At 45.9% G+C, this 22186-nt stretch overlaps 1 protein-coding gene across 1 annotated transcript in view; it reads left to right on the forward strand.

Moving 5' to 3' along the window:
• The first annotated feature begins 381 nt into the window (after nucleotides 1-381).
• LOC126259775 (serine protease snake-like) overlaps nucleotides 382-22186 on the forward strand; it is a 254997-nt gene continuing 233192 nt past the window's right edge. The window contains exon 1 of the mRNA XM_049956779.1: nucleotides 382-535. Within this exon, the coding sequence (XP_049812736.1) occupies nucleotides 433-535 (103 nt within the window). The 5' untranslated portion in view covers nucleotides 382-432. The remainder of the gene's footprint in view (nucleotides 536-22186) is intronic.

A 22186-nucleotide genomic window follows, 5' to 3' on the forward strand; every position in this document is an offset into this window, starting at 1 on the left:
GGTATGGTTTTCTTCCAGAATGAAAGACAACATTGTAACGTCTTCGTGAAGTGTTGGTCGGACTACGCTAGGCGAAGAACCATGTTGAATAGCATCCTTTGGACCTTGAAGAGGCAACGTATGGAAATAACGATGAACCCTGTACCGGGATCCCAAAGGTCACCGTGATCGGTCGCCATGTCGCCGGCGGTGAGAGCGAAACCTGTTTTCTGAGAAGCTAAACACCTTCAGTACCCCAACAACAAGGCAGGTAGAGGCGGCTGCGAACGGGACAGCTTTCTATACGCGTGCGCGGTCTTCAAAACTGTGACGTCAGCGGAGAGCGCTGGCGCCAGCTGGGCCCGGAGTCTGCACGGGCAGCGGCGCTTCAGTCGGCCGGCAACCGTCGGAGAGTGCGGACGTGCGTGATGTGAGTGTTCCATTGTTGGCAACATGGCAGTGCGACGTTCCTTCTCCCGTTCGGGAATCGCGAGGTGGGCGTTGATTACAATCGCGCTTCTACTCGTCGCGGCGACAATCAACGCCCAAAGGGGTGGTGAGTATATTTCTAAGTACGGAAATAAACTTTACTGCGTCTACGTACGGGCAAACAGGGACAAATGTATCACCCGACGCTACTGCATATATTTGACCATTATTACTACGCCTCGATAATACTTGACTACTGTTGCTGTTGCTCACGCTTCTTAAAGGAATTTTCCATTAACGCACTGTCAGGACCCGTGACACCCTATTGTAATGTAAACATACGGGGTTAGGCATGGTATAACTGAGATAGAAGAGAATAGAAGCTTTCGAAATGTGGTGCTACAGAAGGATGCTGAAGACTAGACGGGTAGATCACATAACTAATGAGGAGGTATTGAATAGAATTGGGGAGAAGAGAAATTTGTGGCACAACTTGACTAGAAGAAGGGATCGGTTGGTAGGACATGTTCTGAGGCATCAATTGATCACCAATTTAGTAATGGAGGGCAGCGTGGAGGGTAAAAATCGTAGAGGGAGACAAAGAGATGAATACACTAAACAGATTCAGAAGGGTGTAGGTTGCAGTAGGTACTGGGAGATGAAGAAGCTTGCACAGGATAGAGTAGCATGGAGAGCTGCATCAAACCAGTCTCAGGACTGAAGACCACAACAACAACAACCGAGATATATAAACGTTTGTGTGTGTGTGTGTGTGTGTGTGTGTGTGTGTGTGTGTGTGTGTGTGTGTGTGTGTGTGTAAGCGCATGCTCGAACGGATGGTGGAGACTGTATACCGTTTTGGTTGTCGTAAATATTTCAACTTTTAAATTACAGTAGTTCAAAAAAAAAAAAAACTCCTTATGCATGCTGCGCGTTAAGGTATTTTATTGTGACTTAGACGCGTTTCGCATTAGCTACAGGACGCCTTCAGTAAGAGTCAGATCAGCGTCTAAATCATTATCTGTAAACCCAACAGCTTTCTCTCTTGTGAGAAACTGGTTGAAAGTTTGCAATTACGAGGGGAAGCTGTTTGGCCAACAAATAATGAATTAGACGCTATGTGACACTGAAAATTCCTTGTAACTAAGGCGAAATGCCTCTGAGTGCACAAGTTAAATTAAAAAAAAAAAAAAAAAACTTAATGTGCATCATGCAAAAGGCGGTTTCCTTCTGAGCTACTGCAGTTTACACACAGTTGCTGCGAAGATGGCACCCACAAGAAGCGTTTATCAAGACTGCACTGTTTAATATTGAAGATTCCCTACTCTTTCTTTTACACGTTCATCATTTAGGCTTTGCATTACCTTGTTCCTATAATATACACGAAGAGATGTCAACCACTAGGCTGAATGTTCTCTCATTACCGGCACGCGTATATTTCGATACTCTATCATTTCTCACCGCACCCGTCATTGTTATGTTCACATGCTTCGCTTTACCAGAGTTCATCGATGTTTCCATCAGTTTGCATTTATTTTTAGATTTAAGTGCTGCCGAGAATGTCTGGCGTCGCCTCATTCCCAGGAGGATGTTTTGCAGCAGTTACGCAACTCACTCACCTGCTCGTAGAGTCCAAAACACCACATGCACAACGGTATGTGACGAACCTGTAGCTCGGCAATCTCAGTGGCTTTTCTTTTATGTACGAAGTTTAAGGCACTCACGGTGCAATCGTAATATCGTCGTTTTAAATGGGCTGATAAGTGGGAATCCTTTATGCGCAGATGGAAAACTACTCGCCTGTGAAAATGGAGTACAGGTCCCTTGATTGGTTAGTAATTTATATAACAGGAGCTGGCCACATGCTGATTATGGAGATTGCTGTACCGTCAAATCAACTGTGATAAACTTGAAATGTAAATCATTGCAGTCAGTCACATTTATTGTTCTTCCCGCTATACGTTTCAGAGGATTATATCTCCATCATCAGATAGATTTATTTCAGTTAATAAGGCATTGATAATTTGCATCTACTACGTTTTGTGAGCAATCTGTAGCACAGAAACTGTACACGTTCTAAAGTTATGTGGAACTTTAGGTTGTATAGGTGAGCAGTAATGCAAACACCTATCAGTGCTGGCCGACAGAGCGTCTTGTTGCCCACGAAATCTCTTAGATACAAAATCTCTATGTTTTCTTGTAAGCTAGCGCGCTGCGAGTTGAGTTATACGAACAGATCACACATGTAAACCATGTATGCCTTATTAATTGCAATAAATCCACCTGATGACCGGGGGATAATGCTCCAAAACGCTTAGTGTGAAGAACAATAAATTTGATCCGTTACAGTAATTTGTATTTTCAACTGAACGGCCATTGTCAGTTCTAATCCAAAATGTCTGCATTTAAGGTAAATGTGATTCACCGAACAGTGTCAGGATCGTGAAAAAAACTTTGTTCTTGTTCTTGAGACGAAGTCCCTGAGTCAACTATTGCGTTAACACTAGTGTGAACAAGACACTTCTGTTTACAGAGAGGTTATATTTTGTCACAGACGTAGTCACTGATATTTTTTATCATCTCACGAAAAGCTCGGTCTAGATGATTTGTATCAACTGTTATTTCCTGTTTCGGCCCAGTTAGGCTTTTCTATATTTAGCACTAAAATACAAGGCTTTGCTCTCACTGGCGTCATCTAGTGTACGTCGTCACAACCGCGTGAAACCTAGGACAGAGGGTATTGATATAATTTACGTCACCTGTACTGAAGTCCCGTGTTATGTGTTCACCTTATATCCTACCTCTCCTTATCGCATTGTGATCAGAGCCTTCCCTAATATCCAGCTTTCGGTATGGCGAATGGTAGTTGCTCGACCGATGTTATTCATGGGCAGAGGTGAGGTGTCTTCTTTCTTCTTCCCCACCCCCTTTCGTCTTGTCGTCTCAGGGAGCTGTTGAGCACTTGAGAGCCTTACAATAAGTTTCCCCATCATTTCTTTTCTCTTTCCCGGTCCAGTATTTCGCAGCTGTTATGCCCTTTATGGTGGCATTTTAAACGTCTTCGATAGCACAGGATTCGTCCAAGTTATGGCATATTATTAGGTGTCCGGATTGCTCCGCAGGTGCACGTAACATTCACCTCATTCCCCCCAGGTGACCAAAATTGTTCTGCGTCTTGAAACTCCTGTCCTTGTTCTATTAAGGATCTCCACGTAATGTAGGGTAGATGGTAGCCGCAGTTCGTTTCTTCCCCTAAAGTGAAGCACTCTTAGGAACATTTTCTTGCCACAGGAAAACATTTCTAACACTTGACGTCGAATGGTAACGTTCACTGAAAAAACTTACCGTGGACATGACGCAACTGTATTATTGTACATGAAATGTTTACGGTTTTCAATCTGTTCTGTCTCCCAACACTCGACGTCTTGTGGGCGGGGCTAATGCCGGACAACAGGTAGACCTTCGGAGATAGGTTGGTCTGATGCAGACCTTAACTAAGTGAACGGACTCTTAAGGCAACGTCCACATGCCTGGTGTAAATCGATGCTCCCTAAACTATTTCTCCCACACCCAAACAGTCCCAAATGCAGTTGATTGAGAACCAGGGGTTTTGCTCCCCACGTACAAGTTGTCAACTTTTTCAAGATTATGTACCTGCTGCAGAATTTTCCTTTCAAAGCCGTACAGTCTGTTCTGGAAAGTAGGGTGCGAAACAGAATAATTCGCATATATTCTGAGATGTCACAGTGCTGAATTTCCAATACTCACCACTTAATATTAAGTGATTCTTGAGTTTCTCCCGGCGTATTTGATAATCAAAATATCCACGGGTGTGCTGCCGGTCTATAGTGTCCAACGGGCACAATATTTCGGCGATCATACATGTCGCCATCATCAGGTGAACTGACGGACTGAGGTCCTGTGAACGTGCCGGCACGGAGATCCGTACGCTATGGATGCTCAGAGGGAACTGGGTTCGGTCACTCACTCACTCACTCACTCACTTTACTTGCGAGCAATCCTTTGCTCGTGAAGGGGCAGGGTGAGCATCGGGTGCTATTCCTGCTAATATTTACTTACATGGTACGGGAGGGAACTGGCTTAATTCGGGCTGGCCTATCGGATGCGTAGCATCCATTGGCTGTTGCGAGTTTTTATGCTCGTAACAGGTCGGGCCAACGTGTGGTCGGCCTGTGGTGTATTTGGTGGCCAAGTGCCTGGATTAGCCTATTTTGAGACCTATTGGCCTCTACATAAAACTGTCTCGCTGTTTGTCGGAAGCGATCTCTCAGCAGAGGTATACCAGTTTGTTGGTGTAGCTGGGCAGTTGGATATCGCCAGGGTAGACGGAGGGCGAGCCGAAGTGCTCGGTTCTGCACCCTCTGTAGTTCAACAATGTGGGTTTCGGCCGCATTTCCCCACACCACGGCAGCATACTCCAGCACCGGGCGAACCAGTACCAGGTATAGGGTGATGCCGTGGCGAGGGGGAAGCGTCGAGGTCGGGTTGAGTAGGGGGTACAGGACACGAAGACGCCCTGCAGCTCTACCCTTTACCTCCTGTATGTGGGGACGCCATGTTAACCGCTGGTCTAGGGTTACCCCGAGATATTTGGCCGTTTTACACCACGGGATGGGGCCTCCCGTGATCGTTACCGGCTCTAAGTCAGGTGGCAGCACTCTTTTGGTGAATATTACTGCCTGGCTTTTGGCGGCGTTAAATTTCAGCCGCCATTTCGTGGACCAGCTTCCTAAAGCCTCACACCCTAGCTGGAGACACCGTCTCATTTCCTGCAAGTTCACGCTCCAGACGAGCAGCGCAGTGTCGTCGGCATATAATGCGAGCGACACCCGCGCTACCCGTGGAGCATCTGCAGTGTAGAGGGAGTACAGCAGGGGGCCGAGTACGGACCCCTGCGGCACTCCAGCCTGGATCGGTCGTTGAGTAGACACTCCCGCCTCAAGACGCACATGAAAGGTCCGGCCTTCGAGGTAGGACTTCAGTAGCACTCCGTGCGACGTCGGGACCCCGTGCACGAATAGTTTGTACACGAGGCCGTCGTGCCACACGGAGTCAAATGCCCTAGAGACGTCCAGGAACACCGCCCCAAGGTATTCCCGGGTCTCCAGGGCTCTCATGGCTTCCTCCACGACACGCATGAGTTGGTGTGCTGTGGAGTGGCCCCTGCGAAAACCGAACTGTTCATCGGGAAGCAGATGTTCGGCCTCCACGTGTCTGAGGAGGCGTTTGGCGTAGAGGCGCTCGAATACTTTCGAGAGTGTGGGCAGGAGGCTGATCGGGCGGTAGGAGGCCGCCAGACGGGGGTCCTTGCCTGTCTTTGGGATTGCTACCACTTCCGCGTGTTTCCACTCGGAAGGGTAGATTCCCGTGCGCAGGATGGTGTTGAAAATGTCAGCGAGCGTCTGGTATGCCTCTGCTGGGAGTTCGCGCAGGAGGATGCCGATGATACCGTCATCCCCTCCCGCCTTTTTCGGGCTGATTGTCCGTAGCTGCAAGGCTACTTCTTCTACTGATATCTGTTCAATGTCGTCACCGTCTTCTCTGGCCGCCAGGAAGGTGGGGAGCTGTGTTTCTACCAGGCGAACGTGATCTGCGTCCACGACGTCTTCCATGGGTGTGAAAGACGCCGCGAAGTGGTCGGCCAACACGTTCGCCTTTTCATCGGGGTGGCTGAAGACCTCTTGGCCTACCTGAATTGGTGGGATGCGCCTACGGCGTCTCAAAAATGATTTTGCGACGCGCCAGGCGTTGCCGTCAGCAGGGTCAAGAGTTTCCACCAGGGCCGCCCATTCCCTGTTTCGGTAGGCCTCGACTGCAGCCTTGATCTCCCGGCGCATGTGGTTTAGCCGGGCCTTCGTGTGACGTTGGCGTGTAATTTGCCCCTCTCGGAAGAGCCGGTTTTTCTCCCTGATCGTCTCCCTGATTTCGGGCGGGAGGCGACGGGAGTTAACCGGTGGATGTTGTGGCGGAGGCGGTGAAGCTGCTTCAGCGGCCTGGACTAGTTTTTCGGTGAGATACCGCAGGGCAGTGTCCGTGCCGACCGTGGAAGGGTCTGGGGCGTCTGTCAGGAGAGGGAGGACCTCCTCCTGATAGCGCTCTCGATTTAGGCGCCTGAAGTTCGGGCGACGTGGCGGAAGGGCCGCGCCGACGATGTCCACGTCATAGATCACTGGGACGTGATCTGATGACAGTGCACAGCGCGTCGATGCAGATATGTGGTGCCCTATACCTTTGAGAAGTGCTATGTCCAGCACATCGGACAACAGACCCAGGCGAGCTGGGAAGATAGTATGTTCGAATGGCCCCAGCACTAAGGCGCCGTTTCTCTGAGCAGCTCTGAGGAGACGGCGGCCACTGGCATTTGTGAGGCGGGAGTTCCACTCCGCGTGCTTCGAGTTGAAGTCACCCGCAATGAAAACCCGCCCCCCAACTGCCAGGAGCGCGTCGATATCCTGGTCGGCTGGGTTCGGTCGCGGCGGCGGCCGATTTAAATACCCTCCGCCCGCGGCGCGCTCCCTCCGCCGTCCGCGCCCCGCGCCACGGTCGCGCGGTGGAACAGATTGCGACGGCGTCTGAGATGACGTCGGTGTGATGGCTCTGTCCGCCGTGGTCGTCACAACTATACGTTTGCTCGATTTATTCTTGATTAACACGATCGCTGGTTCCCAAGCCTTGCTAAGATTATAGCCACAGTCACGGTTTATGAGGTCGTCATTGGTGCGAATTTCGATGGCCTCTCTAACAACGCTGTCCCAGTATCTCGACGTCTGTACCAGAATCCTCGTGCGTTCATACTCCATAGCGTGATTTTCCGACAAACAATGTTCAGCGACAGCCGACTTGCTCGGATACATCAGTCGAGTGTGCCTCTGGTGTTCACGGCATCGATCCTCGACGGTACGCATCGTCTGACCAATATACGACTTGCCACATTGACACAGAATCTGGTACACGCCGGCCTTCCTCAGACCGAGGTAATCTTTGGCGCTCCCCAACAGTGCACGAGTTTTATTTGGAGGACAAAACACAGTTCCGACCCGGTGTTTCTTCAGAATGCGGGCGATTTTCCGCGAGAGTGCGCCTGTGTATGGAATCTCTCTGACGCAGAGAGTCTACCCCAGGAATTGGAACATCTGAGAACTGTATTTCGAAAAAATGGGTACTCAGAGTGGCAGATTGAACGTGCTCTCCGCCCAACCACTGCAGCACAAGCTGTTGAGATGGATGAAGTCACGAGGGAGGAGGTAGGCACTGCATTTATTCCATACACAGGCGCACTCTCGGGGAAAATCGCCCGCATTCTGAAGAAACACCGGGTCGGAACTGTGTTTTGTCCTCCAAATAAAACTCGTGCACTGGTGGGGAGCGCCAAAGATGACCTCGGTCTGAGGAAAGCCGGCGTGTACCAGATTCTGTGTCAATGTGGCAAGTCGTATATTGGTCAGACGATGCGTACCGTCGAGGATCGATGCCGTGATCACCAGAGGCACACTCGACTGATGTATCCGAGCAAGTCGGCGGTCGCTGAACATTGTTTGTCGGAAAATCACGCCATGGAGTATGACCGCACGAGGATTCTGGTACAGGCGTCGAGATACTGGGACAGCGTTGTTAGAGAGGCCATCGAAATTCGCACCAATGACGACCTCATAAACCGTGATTGTGGCTATAATCTTAGCAAGGCTTGGGAACCAGCGATCGGCTTAATCAAGAGTAAATCGAGCAAACGTATAGTTGTGACGACCACGGCGGACAGAGCCATCACACCGACGTCATCTCAGACGCCGTCGCAATCTGTTCCACCGCGCAACCGCGGCGCGGGGCGCGGACGGCGGAGGGAGCGCGCCGCGGGCGGAGGGTATTTAAATCGGCCGCCGCCGCGACCGAACCCAGTTCCCTCTGAGCAGCCATAGCGTACGGATCTCCGTGCCGGCACGTTCACAGGACCTCAGTCCGTCAGTTCACCTGATGATGGCGACATGTATGATCGCCGAAATATTGTGCCCGTTGGACACTATAGACCGGCAGCACACCCGTGGATATTTTGATTACTTAATATTAAGTTTTCTGCAGCGTCTCTGTTTCCAAAATGGAAAGCAATTGAGTCTTTCCTAGATTAGGCTTAGGATGATTCAGATAATAATACTATCACAATGTTTCAAGTGTATTGCTTAGCTTGGTATCAACTTCTTCAAAGGCCCTCCCTCGGGCCGTCTCAGGTAGTTAGCTCTTCTGATTTCTCCAGCGGCTCTTCTTACCTTGCAGCTTCTCCAAGATTTTATTTTTCATGAAGTAACCTGCACCAGATTGAGGAAGGGTACCCAGTGGTAGAAAAACACAGCTGAAACAAAGATGGCTGTGGTGTGTCTAACCAGTTTGCAAATCTGACTGTTCCTCATACAAATTGTTGTTTGTTTGTTTGTGTACGTGCATGTGTGCGTGCATGTGTGCATGGTTGTGCTCGCAAGTTCTGTCAAGACCTACTCGCAGATACATCAGTGTGTTATGGTGCTGCAGAGGAACTACTTGACCTTTTTGAGTGTAATTAATATCTAACTTCTGCATGAATCCAAGGACAGAAGGGTTTGATTATAGATGGTTCCAACTGCAACAACAACCTGATAGATTTGTCAAATTTGGTACCATATTTGCCTCAGCGGATTCAAAGCTTATGCTCTGTGTAGCAAAGGCTACAGTTTTCCGCGTTCTCCAAGTGTCAACTGTTTGGTCTCTGAATCATCCATCGTTGTATTTCGAAGTGCCCTGGGGCTAGAGCACTGTCTCCAATGACATTTATAACCACGAGGCCTCAAAATTCAGCCTTCCGTTTCCAACTACTTTATAAGATGGTACTAATAAAACAGCGCAACCACACACCGCTCTCATTAAGAAGTAAAAACTTGAACAGTTTCTTGTGGAACTAATGCGAAAAATGCGTATTCAAAAGAATCTTTTGTGTGATGTGCAATTAACTGCTGTTTGCATGAAAAATACAATGCTTAACTTGTAAGACAGTCAGTCACAAAATGTTTATAGATGCCATTTACGTAACTTTTACTGAGCTCCCATTGCCGTTATAGACCCTGCTCGAACCAGAACGTTTCCTCATTAGCACGAGTTCTAATTGTAGGGTTAGTGGAAATTTCCTCCACCTTAACTGAGCACACATTTCACTTGGCGAAGTTTACGGGATACAGCTAACCGGTCGGGTTACGCGACTGAGGGAAACTTGTAAGTGTAGTGTATAGCAATGACGATGAATGTGTTCATTGCAACTATTAATGGGTGAGACTACCATTTGTAAACAACACTTTCTACAAAATACTGAAAATGATGTCAAAAAGAACAGAACTCGCAGAGTTCACTGTGGAGCCGTCGGCATCGTTTCACTGTGCACGACTGCACCTGCTTGTAAAAAATAACACTTTGCTGGCCTCCTCCTGAAATTTTCCAACCGACATTCTAAAGACCAGTTTATCTGTCCCACGAAGACTCGCGAAGAATCACAATGTCGAAGAGATAACTGTAGCGGCGCTTGGAAACGTGCCACCATTTTCGAATATATTAGCTCACGATCAGCCGTCAGACCGCGTTCCATGAATCACTGGAAAAGAACAAACTGCTTTGCGAGACAGCTTTATTTGCAACGTACAGCAGCAATTCCCCAGCTTCATAGGTGCTGGTCTCACCATGGAAAGTCCAGAGACAGATAGACTTGCTCTGTCGTACAATGTCTGCGAAGTTAACAAAAGCCAAGGCTTTATAATTGCACCAGCTAGTAGATCCAGCGCTCAGACCTGTAACTCTCGCCGAGCGTTTGGATAGAGGATACATTTGACACTCGTGCAATGCACCTGAAAGCAACAAAGATCTGTTTTTTATCTACCGTACATGCTCCTTGAAAGTTCGACCCTACACGACAACAGAATCATGACGGAACTCCACTCCATTACACAAGTCATACTTATGTGTTTGATATGTACCATCACGGGCAGCCGGTATGTCGTTTTCTTCTTTTGAGTCACCAGTCTTCTGACTGGTTTGATGCGGCCCGCCACGGAATCCTCTCCTGTGCCAAGCTCTTCATCTCAGAGTAGCCCTTGCAACCTATGTCCAATCATTTGCTGGATGTATTCCAATCTCTGTCATCCTCTACAGTTTTTGCCCTGTAGCCCCTCTACTACCATGGGAGTCATTCTCTGATGTCTTAATAGATGTTCTACCATCCTGTCCCTTCTCCTTGGCCGGCCGGTGTGGCCGAGCGGTTCTAGGCGCTTCAGTCTGGAACCGCGCGACCGCTACGGTCGCAGGTTCGAATCCTGCCTCGGGTATGGATGTCTGTGATCTTCTTAGGTTGGTTAGGTTTAAGTAGTTCTAAGTTCTAGGGGACTGATGACCTGAGATGTTAAGTCCCATAGTGCTCAGAGCCATTTGAACCTCCTCCTTGTCAATGTTTTCCATATATTCCTTTCCTCTCCGATTCTGCACAGAACCTCCTCATTCCTTACCTTATCAGTCCACCTATTCCCCCCGCCGGAGGAGGTTCGAGTCCTCCCTCGTGTCTGTGTGTGTGTGTGTGTGTGTGTGTGTGTGTGTGTGTGTGTGTGTGTGTGTGGGTGGTCCTTACCGTAAGTTGTGTGTAAGCTTCGGGACCGATGACCTCAGCAGTTTGGTCCCATAAGACCTTACCACCAAATCAGTCCACCTAATTTTCAACATTCGTCTGTAGCACCACATATCAAATGCTTCGATTATCTTCTGTTCCGGTTTTCCCACAGTCCACGTTTCATTACCATGCAGTGCCATAGAAAACTGAAGAATGAAGTCCAGGATCAACGTTTAACTCTGCAGCGGAATGTGCGCTGTTTTTGAAACTTCCTGGTAGATTACGCATGTCTGCCGAACCAGCCCTAGACACTGCCTTCCGATGGAAGTGACGTTACCGACTGAGCTGTCCATCCAGGCACGACTTACAGCCCACCCCGCAACTTCTCTTGTGCCGTACCCCTATCCTGCCTTCCACGCTTAGCAGAAGCTCTTCTGCGTGCCACACCGGTGCGAAAAATTTAAGGACGAAAGTATCTTTCACATTATGTGTCGCTGCCAAGTGACATAGCTCTATGAAACTTGGACCGTAGATGGGAAACATTGCTACAACATACTACAGAAAGTAACTGAAAAAAATACGGAGTGAGGAGAACAAAAATGACAATAATTAAAATAAAAACCCCATCATTAATGATTGCCCCTTGGACATTAAAAGAGGCAGAAGAAGGGTCTTAAAAGGGGGTGTGATCACCACGGGCGCAAATGCTTGCTCTACAATGTGCTCCCATGCTGTCTACAAGGTTGGTAAGTTGTGCTAGGGCAGTCCATTCTCCCCCAAGCACGGCTGGATGTTTATTGGTGCACGTGGATGTGCTACAGTGCCCCAACGCATCCCACACGTGCTCGATGTGATTAAATGCCGGCCGTTGCGGCCGAGCGGTTCTAGGCGCTTCAGTCTGGAACCGCGCGCCCGCTACGGTCGCAGGTTCGAATCTTGCCTCGGGCGTGGATGTGTGTGGTGTCGTTAGGTTAGTTAGGTTTAAGTAGTTCTAAGTTCTAGGGGGCTGATGACCTCAGATGTTAAGTCCCATAGTGATCAGAGCCATTTGAACCATTTTTTTGTGATTAAATTGGGGGGAACGAGCAGGCTAGTCCACTCCCCGAATATCCTGTCGCTCCAAAAGACCCTCCACGTGCCCTGTTCGATGCGGTCGCGCATTGTCATCCATGTAACTCACGTCACGGCCATATGCACCCCTTAAAATACTCACAAGGGGAAGGAGTGCAGTTTCCCAATAACGTTGACTGATGAGAGTTAGTTCAAAAATGGCTCTGAGCACAATGGGGCTTAACATCTGACGTCATTAGTCCACTAGAACTTAGAACTGGTGCAAATGGCTCTGAGCACTATGGGACTCAACTTCTGAGGTCATTAGTCCCCTAGAACTTAGAACTAGTTAAACATCACATACATCCATGCCCGAGGCAGGATTCGAACCTGGGACCGTAGCGGTTGCGCGGTTCCAGACTGAAGCGCCTAGAATCGCTCGGCCACACCGGCCGGCGAGCGTATCGTGTTCAAAGATGCGGACGACTGTACGCCCATGCAGATTAAGCTTCCCCACACCGTAATACCTGGACCGCCGAAACGATCATATTCGACAGTGCTCATATGGCGAGGGTTGGAACACTTAAGCACCCAGGAACGTAGTGGAGTATGATAGTTTTGGCGGGCCAGGTGTTATAGTGTTGGGAGAAATAAAGTTGCATGGACACAGTGACCTCCAAATCCTTGAACACAGTAGACTCAGTGGTCAACTTATGATCACATTGTACTCCTACCCTATACAGGGTGGTCCATTGATAGTGACAGGGCCAAATATCTCACGAAATAAGCGTCAAACGAAAAAACTACAAAGAACGAAATTTGTCTAGCTTGAAGGGGGAAACCAGATGGCGCTATCGTTGGCCCACTAGATGGCGCTGCCATAGGTCAAACGGATATCAACTGCGTTTTTTTTTAAATAGGGACCCCCATTTTTTATTACATATTCGTGTAGTACGTAAAGAAATATGAATGTTTTAATTGGACCACTTTTTTCGCTTTGTGAAAGATGGCTCTGTAATAGTCACAAACATATGGCTCACAATTTTAAACGAACAGTTGGTAACAGGTAGGTTTTTTAAATTAAAATACAGAACGTAGGTACGTTTCAACATTCTATTTCGGTTCTTCCAATGTGATACATGTACCTTTGTGAACTTATCATTTCTGAGAACGCATGCTGTTACAGCGTGATTACCTGTAAATATCACATTAATGCAATAAAGGCTCAAAATGACGTCCGTCAACCTCAATGCATTTGGCAATACGTGTGACGACATTCCTCTCAACAGCGAGTAGTTCGCCTTCCGTAATTTTCGCACATGCGTTGACAATGCGCTGACGCATGTTCTCAGGCGTTGTCGGGGGATCACGATAGCAAATAACCTTCAACTTTCCCCACAGAAAGAAATCCGGGGACGTCAGATCCGCCGGCCGAAGTGGCCGTGCGGTTAAAGGCGCTGCAGTCTGGAACCGCAAGACCGCTACGGTCGCAGGTTCGAATCCTGCCTCGGGCATGGATGTTTGTGATGTCCTTAGGTTAGTTAGGTTTAACTAGTTCTAAGTTCTAGGGGACTAATGACCTCAGCAGTTGAGTCCCATAGTGCTCAGAGCCATTTGAACGTCAGATCCGGTGAACGTGCGGGCCATGGTATGCTGCTTCGACGACCAATCCACCTATCATGAAATGTGCTATTCAATACCGGTTCAACTGCACGCGAGCTATGTGCCGGACATCCATCATGCTGGAAGTACATCGCCATTCTGTCATGAAATGAAACATCTTGTAGTAACATCGCTAGAACATTACGTAGGAAATCAGCATACATTGCACTATTTAGATTGCCATCGATAAAATGGGGGCCAATTATCCTTCCTCCCATAATACCGCACCATACATTAACGCGCCAAGGTCGCTGATGTTCCACTTGTCGCAGCCATCGTGGATTTTCCGTTGCCCGATAGTGCATGTTATGCCGGTTTACGTTACCGCTGTTGGTGAATGACGCTTCGTCGCTAAAAAGAACGCGTGCAAAAATGCTGTCATCGTCCCGTAATTTCTCTTGTGTCCAGTGGAAGAACTGTACACGTTCAGAGTCGTCGCCATGCAATTCTTGGTGTTTTTGAGATTCCAGATTCTCGCGTAATTTGTCTACCACTGATATGCATCATCATTTGTTGCAGGTCGTGGTTGACGTTTCTCATGTGGCTGAACACTTCCTGTTTCCTTAAATAACGTAACTATCCAGCGAACGGTCCGGACACTTGGATGATGTCGTCCAGGATACCGAGCAGCTTACTTAACGCACGCCCATTGGGCATTTCGATCACAATAGCCATACATCAACACGATATCGACCTTTTCCACAACTGGTAAACGGTCCATTTCAACAGGGTAATGTATCACGAAGCAAACTGGCGGAATGTTATGTGATACCACGTACGTATACGCTTGTGACTATTACAATGCCATCTAACACAAAGCGAAAAAAGTAGTCCAACTAAAACATTCATGTTTCTTTACGTACTACACTAATATGTAATAAAAAAATGGGAGCTCATATTTTAAAAAACGCAGTTGATATCCGTTTGACCTATGGCAGCGCCATCTAGCGGGCCAACCATAGCGCCATCTGGTTTCCCCCTTCAAACTAGACGAGTTTCGCTCTTTGTAGTTTTTTCGTTTGATCCTTATTTCGTGAGATATTTGGCCCGGTCACTATCAATGGACCACCCTGTATGCGTTTTTCGGGTATGCGTTCGACCTTGATTTTATTTTAGGGACATCATTGCGCGACCGCACCGAACCGCACCAAGTGGAGGAGCTCTTTGCACGAGAGGATATCCGACGAGTGGAGTGACCTGCCAGTTCCGCCGACTTAAATCCCACCGAGTAAGTGTGAGATTAGTTGGGCAGACGTATTGCAGCACGTCTACATGTACCAACGATCATACAGCAGCTGTCACTAGCGCTAGTGGAGAAATAGAACGCCCTAGCACAAGAACTCCTTACTAACCTTGTGATCCCAGCGTGGGAGCTCTTTGGAGAGCAAGCACTGGCGTCCGAGATGTTCATACATCCAATTAAAAATCTTGTCTTGCCTCTTGTAATGTCCAAGGGAAATTATTAATGGTGGCCACTTGCTTTAATTCTTATCTTTAAATAAAAGTGTCAGTTTTGTTGGTCTCATTGCTTATTTCTTTCAGTTACTTTCTGTAGTATGTTGCAGCAGTGTTTTCTACGTATGGTCCACGCTTCATCGAACTATGTTACTTGGCAGTAACTAACGAAAATAATTATTATATTCTGAAGTTTTGTTTAGCAGTAAAACAAGTGCAAAACCAGCTTGTTCCTTTGTGAGGGTGAGCTCGATACAGTACCTAGTTCATTAAATTTCAACTCTTTTGTAGTTATCACATGAATCGCTATATTTCGCCATTATGTTCACACCTATTTTACATCGTCCAACATATTGCACTCAAAGTTTACCTGATTAGTTTGAATAAAATAAGCCACCACAGTTTGCAAAATAGTTTTCAAGCCTCTTCTCGCTTGATGTGATACGTCAGTGATATCCACTGTTGTTCGTTGCTCTGCCGAATGAATGATGTTGGTAAAGAACTGATATGACAGCTCCTTTACTGTCGCAGGAAAGTGTTTCGACTCTAACAGTGAAAGAAGGAATCCTGATCTTCAACTGTCATTTCTGATATTTGTGCCTTTACCAGTTTACCTTCTGTCCCAAATCCCCGTGATCAGCCTAGGACGCAGAACGTTTCTTGGCACCTTCAATCGTTTCGAAGCTGTACCTAGCGGCATCTTATTCTCTTTAATATACAGTATTTTATTCCTTCAGCCATATCTTCTACATTACGCTGTCCAATAATACCCTTATTTTATGCTTCCGTGGCCTTTTGTACGTCAAATAGAAAATGCAGCCGGTTCTGGTTACCTCGCGTTAACGAGACGGCACAGATAACCAAAAAACACGAATAATACAAAATACCACAGGCTACTTGCTGTATTTACAAACCATGCTACATGTCACTTTCCGAAATTCACTGCATTACTTGTACGTTACTCGCCGGAAACCAACAATTTATTTACAAAATTACATTAGAAAAGCCGGCCGGAGTGGCCGAGCGGTTCTAGGCGCTTCAGTCTGGAACCGCGCGATCGCTACGGTCGCAGGTTCGAATCCTGCCTGGGGCATGGATGTGTGTGATGTCCTTAGTTTAGTTAGTGTTAAGTAGTTCTAAGTTCTAGGGGACTGATGACCTCAGCTGTTAAGTCCCATAGTGCTCAGAGCCGAGCCACACTAGAAAAACTGTGCTTTACCTCATTTGCTTTCAATTCGTTTTCGGAAAACAATCTCCCAAATTTTTCTGTTTCTATTCTTCATTAACATTTTTCCTGACGACGGTCCTCATTTTCAGTAGAGCCAGAAAATTGGTACACTAAAAAAAAAGAAAAAAAAACCTGCATACTTTAATAACATATCAGCTGATTTCTGTGCCTCGGTGTAAGTGATATAACGTGAGTCACATGCATAACAGTGCGTTCTAAACGAAAATATTCGTTCTAAATCGAACGGAAGACAACAGGCTTCGTTGTACCTTTTTTTTTTTTTCAAAAATCGCGCAAACTATGCAAACCGCAAACCGGATAATCCACACCCCGATAATGGGAGAATGCTGTAGTCATTAAGATGAGAGATGATACCAGGTAGTGAAGAACTCGTCGCGTGTCGGGATTTTCCGTATGTGCGCTGTCAAAACTCTCTGAGTTACAACAGCGAACAATAAATGGCTCTAGGAATAGATTTCAAATTCCTGCGGTTTCTGTAATACTTTCCGTCATTACTAATCTCCAAAACATACACAGAACACACGTGGAGCCGGAAATACCCAAACACATTGAACATTAAATATGGTAAATTACTCTGGCCATGTAACAGCTCCTATTAAGGTTGTGTTAAACATGCTTGGTTTTCTTCCAGTTGAAATTACACTTTACAACCTCTTCAGTGTTCAACAAGGCACATACACTAACCTGTAGTGTTATACATCGGGTGGTCCTGATTAAAATGCAGTTACTCACATACGTCCAGTGTGGGCTGTAATTATCATATGGCAGCGAAACTTGATAAATATTCTAAAGCGTTAATGCGAAACAGATTCAAGCTGAAAAAAAAAGGTTCCAGTTTTGACCACCAGGTACAAATCTAACACTGTGAATGCAAGAAAAACACACAGAAATGTTTCTATCTGTAATGGATTAGGAACGGAACGTAGGCAGCAGAGGTCAAACAAATGATAATGACATAACGTTGATTTTATTATTAACTGCCGCTTGCACAGTTTCCTTGATATGAACACCGCAGACCTAGACAAGATACTATACAGCGCCGGATTAGTACATAGTGGCCAAAACTGGAACTAATTTTTTCCAGCATAGATCGGTTCTGCATTAACTCATCAGTTCTGCACTAACTCATCAGCACATCCACCGGTTTTCCGTGGCATTCGATAGTTACAGACCACACTGTACCTCCGTAATGAGCAGCGCTTTAATTAATATAACCACCCGGTAGTACCACGTCTTTCCTCCAGATGGTCTTTTATCAGTGGCGTGATTTCTTAAGTCTCCCTATTACCGAGTTCTCCCGAAAGGACCGTGTGTCAAAACTGCCAAACTGCATCGCGATTTGAAGTCCATGTTAAACTGTAGGCCCCCTATCAGGGACCTCCTTTCAAAGATAGAAAGGAGACAAGACTTAGCACCTCCAACAGGACCACGCCAAGTAAATTACTATGCTGTCCAAACCAGCTTTCGAGTTGGTTACAAGGTCTTTCCAAAGCTGATAGTATTGTGGTTACAAGTCACAGTTGAAGTATCCGCAGGGGCGTAGCCATTGGACTGACGGTGGAAAAGGACGATGCGGGTTTAACAGTTTAGGTCTGCATTAAACACTGCATTTAGACTGAAAAGGAATAGGCAAAGAAATATGCCATGGCTTGTGTATAAGGAAACATTCTGGTGTTCACTTCAGGCATGGAAGACTGTAGTCTGGATGTCCAGTTGGTCTGTGGACTATCTCAACTTCTGAACATGAGTCTAAACCACTCTCTGTTCGCTCGTTCTGACGGTGGTGCTGGCTGTGGCGAGTGATGCTCTTCTGAATTATGGCATAACGTCATTTCAGTGGTATTTTCGCTTCACATCTTCGTCTAAAATAGACAGGTCCAATTTATGGTACTGGTACTGGACAGCTAGCTTTCGTGATTCTGCCTGTTAACGCGACGGCTCGTCGGCTCGTGTGGTGAAGCTTTCAGGTGGAGCAAGGGTTCAAATGATTCTGAGCACTATGGGACTTACTTCTGTGGTCATCAGTCCCCTAGAACTTAGAACTACTTAAACCTAACTAACCTAAGGACATCACACACATCCATGCCAGGGGCAGGATTCGAACCTGCGACCGTAGCGGTCGCGCGGTTCCAGACTGTAGCGCCTAGAACCGCTTGGTCACTCCGGTCGGCGTGGAGCAAGGAACTGAATTCTGTGGGCAACGAATGCAGTTGTGGTTGGTTTGTTCTGGATCTTGTCAACGACCACTGCTGCTGGCGAAGTAGCACTCAACAGCGTTTCTACTGAATGGCTAACACTGTTGCTCTCTTTATGCGAGTCTGACCTGCGTTCGTAGCCGCGGTCAACAACGGACGCTGATGGCTGAGAGTAATTTCCCACAATTGCTTTACAGATATCTGACTGCAGCATGAAAATTTACCCAAAAACAGTAGTGATGGCATTTCATGACAAAAAATTTGCCAGCCCGAAATCTTTATAGTAATACTTCCGTTCTGTTCTTTGGGTCGTGGTATTTTCAAAGCACCGTCACACAGGAGTTACGGGTGGTTGGGGGTTTCAGATTCACTATAAAAGAATTCCGGATAAGTGCGAGCAGGACTCGCGTACCGTGGGTTCGTACAAACGTAATAACATATATAGGTAGTACATCCACCTCGGACTTCGACGATTTTTGACATAGAAGCTTAAATGTTCTACATCGCCAACGAAGAGTAGACATTAGTATGTGACATAAATTTAAACTTCATACGGCTACCTGTTCCTGAGGAAAAGGATTTTAACCGACGGACACACACACAGGCAGATAACAAAATTCAAAAAATATATTTTTTCGCTTGATATAATTACAACGTCGGAGGTTCGACTCCTCCCTCGTGCAGGGGTGTGTGTTGTCCTTAGCGTAAGTTAGTTTAAGTAGTGTGTAAACCTGGGGTCGATGGCGTCAGCAGTTTGGTCCCATAGGACCTTACCACCACCACCACTGTGGAACCTTGCTTCTTGCCAAATTCTATGATTCTAGGTCACCAGGAAATACGTTATAGGTTTTGATGTTACTTTGCGATTATCAAAATATATGACACAAATGGCCGTATCTTTTGACTACATTGACTTAGAAGCTTCGAATTTTTACACCGGCAAGGAGCCGTAGACTTTAGTATGTGACATAAATTTCAACTTGATGCATCTAACCATTCATGAGAAAAACAGTTTTTAACAGTCGGACAGACAGACAGACAGACAACAAATTGACCCGTAAGAGTTCCGTTTTTTAATGATTGAGGAACACAAGTGCTTCAAATTCAATGCATTTCTTTATTTTCACGTGTTGAATTATGCATAAATCTACACGCCGGTAGCAAAATGTTATGTCTTTAATGGCTTACTGTGTACTTAATCTGTGACCACATGTATTCTGATTGCAATTTTTGTCGTTGAATGTTGTCGTCATTCTTATAAGGTAAGCAATTTATTTCATGAGAATGTAAAATTCCAGTTCATACACTGTGACTTACGCTAGCATACCAAAATACGTAATGGCCCTGGAAAAAGCTATCGTAAACTGCAGCTTTAACCTTTACCTTAAAAATAAGAAGAAGCGTCTTTGCGCAAATGCTTCGTTTCCTAGATATAACGCAATCATTTGTGGTAAATTCTTCGATTCTTTAGAGCTTACGAACTGTTTTAAAAAAATGAGCTCTACCAGTTGGATACTATACCAAGAAGAGTTGATATTCTGTGTGTGCCCGAGCGTACCGTAGAATGCGTTACGCGGCACATGGATGTAGCTTTGAGCTATGTGCTAGGTTTCCACTGCCCTCAGTCTTAAACTCGTTGGACTTTCTGTGAAGTGTGTTAAGTGGATGCTTTACAACATCACGACAGATGATGTCTATATTACTGGCATACTAACACGGTCAGTAAATATAAATGATTCACCTTTTCTTTTTAATTTTACGTTCGTTTCCTGATAAACCAATTTGCGTGTCACGTGAGTGAAATGGTGTCACTGCTATTTGTATTACTATGCTTGCTATAGAAAAGTAAACTGATGTCTTCCTGCTTTTTCTTTACATGCACAGAATTTTCCTGTCGTATTCCAGAAATTCCACTGGCTCTTTTATACATTTTGTCAGTGAGGTCAGGCAATTTCTTTCAGCTGCAGAAATAACAATTCCCAGACGTCGTTATTCTATCAGATGCCGCGAGTCACGTTTAACCTTCATACTTAGGTCTTGCACCTATCGGAAAAATCAGTATCTGCCTTAATAGCCGTTATTCCCCACGGGCTTGGGTAAAGGTTAAAGTTGTAGTTTCCATTAGTTATTTCCAGGACCTGTACATCTTTTAGTATGCTAGCGTAAGTCACGATCTGTTGTCGATACCGTTCCCAATTTCAGATGAAAGCACACATGTGCATGTGCAGATGCAACTGATTGACGTCCAGTGTAATTGCTGTTCTAATGACAAATACTTTTACGTCTAGTTTCTACCGAACATCTACTTTGCTTTCCACAAATAGAGTTTCCAAGACACCTCCATAATTAGGTGTCAAAAATGGTATAATTTTTCGATCGACATATTTGTGTGAAAGACCTCTTTTCGATTATGAAGATAAATAAGTCACAATTAAGTGGCAATCTGAGTTCAAAAATATTTGAAATTATCTGCATCTGTCCGTATGCTGACAGTTCACACCAGATAAAAATTATATTATGTCTTCAGCGCGTTATAAATGATTAAATAATTCTCTAAATTGTTTTGGTTGTGATCTATGATGCTGCGAAATATAAAACCAAGTCGTATGCAATGGGACTGCACTTCCATTTAGGTGCGTTTGCAGTTTCTCTTCTTCCCCTTTCCCCTTACTCCCTTATCTCACTTTCACTTGTGCACCCCTGGTCTGGAGTATTGCAGACTACGTCCGCATTTTCCTCTCTTGCCATGAATCACACAGTCAATAACTTTTACTCCCAGGTGTTAGCATGACATCACTCATTGATCATGTAATCAAAGTACTCAGCATATTTTAATTTCTTAAAATGTATTATCTAACATTTCTCGGCATTAAAGACCAGGTGTGTATAAGTGCATGATGTCATTACAAAATAATTACTACACATTGGAGGAAAACTTTCGGTATTCAAGAGCAAAGACTGCCAGCTGACCCTTAAAAAAAAAAAAAATACATGCACTACATTGTTCAGGAAATACAAAATGATTCAAATGGCTCTGAGCACTATGGGACTTAACATCTATGGTCATCAGTCCCCTAGAACTTAGAACTACTTAAACCTAACTAACCTAAGGACATCACACAACACCCAGTCATCACGAGGCAGAGAAAATCCCTGACCCCGCCGGGAATCGAACCAGGAAATACACGAAAAGACTTGATACCGGTCGAATACATGAGTGGCAATCAGTCACATCCTTCCAGTAGCTCTATTTACATGCATAAAAACTCCAAGGAACTGTAATTAATAAGGACTCAAATGCCCTGGGTCGGTCAACGCTTCAATATTGTTGGTAGGTTTGACACAGGGTGTTGCAGTTTGGATTTCTGGGAGACAAGGAGAGAAGATTCAAAAGAGAAAGCCCGATTTGTATTATGTTTCTTTAGTCATCACGAAAGCTCCCTGAACTGCTCAGCAAAACTTCAGTGCAACATTCTTCGAGAAAGAGTACACGGATTGATTTACTCTAAAGAACCAGGAAACCAGGAGGCTATATTTCGA

Source organism: Schistocerca nitens, chromosome 5 (assembly GCF_023898315.1).
Source record: "Schistocerca nitens isolate TAMUIC-IGC-003100 chromosome 5, iqSchNite1.1, whole genome shotgun sequence".
In the NCBI taxonomy this organism is placed as follows: Eukaryota; Metazoa; Arthropoda; class Insecta; order Orthoptera; family Acrididae; genus Schistocerca; species Schistocerca nitens.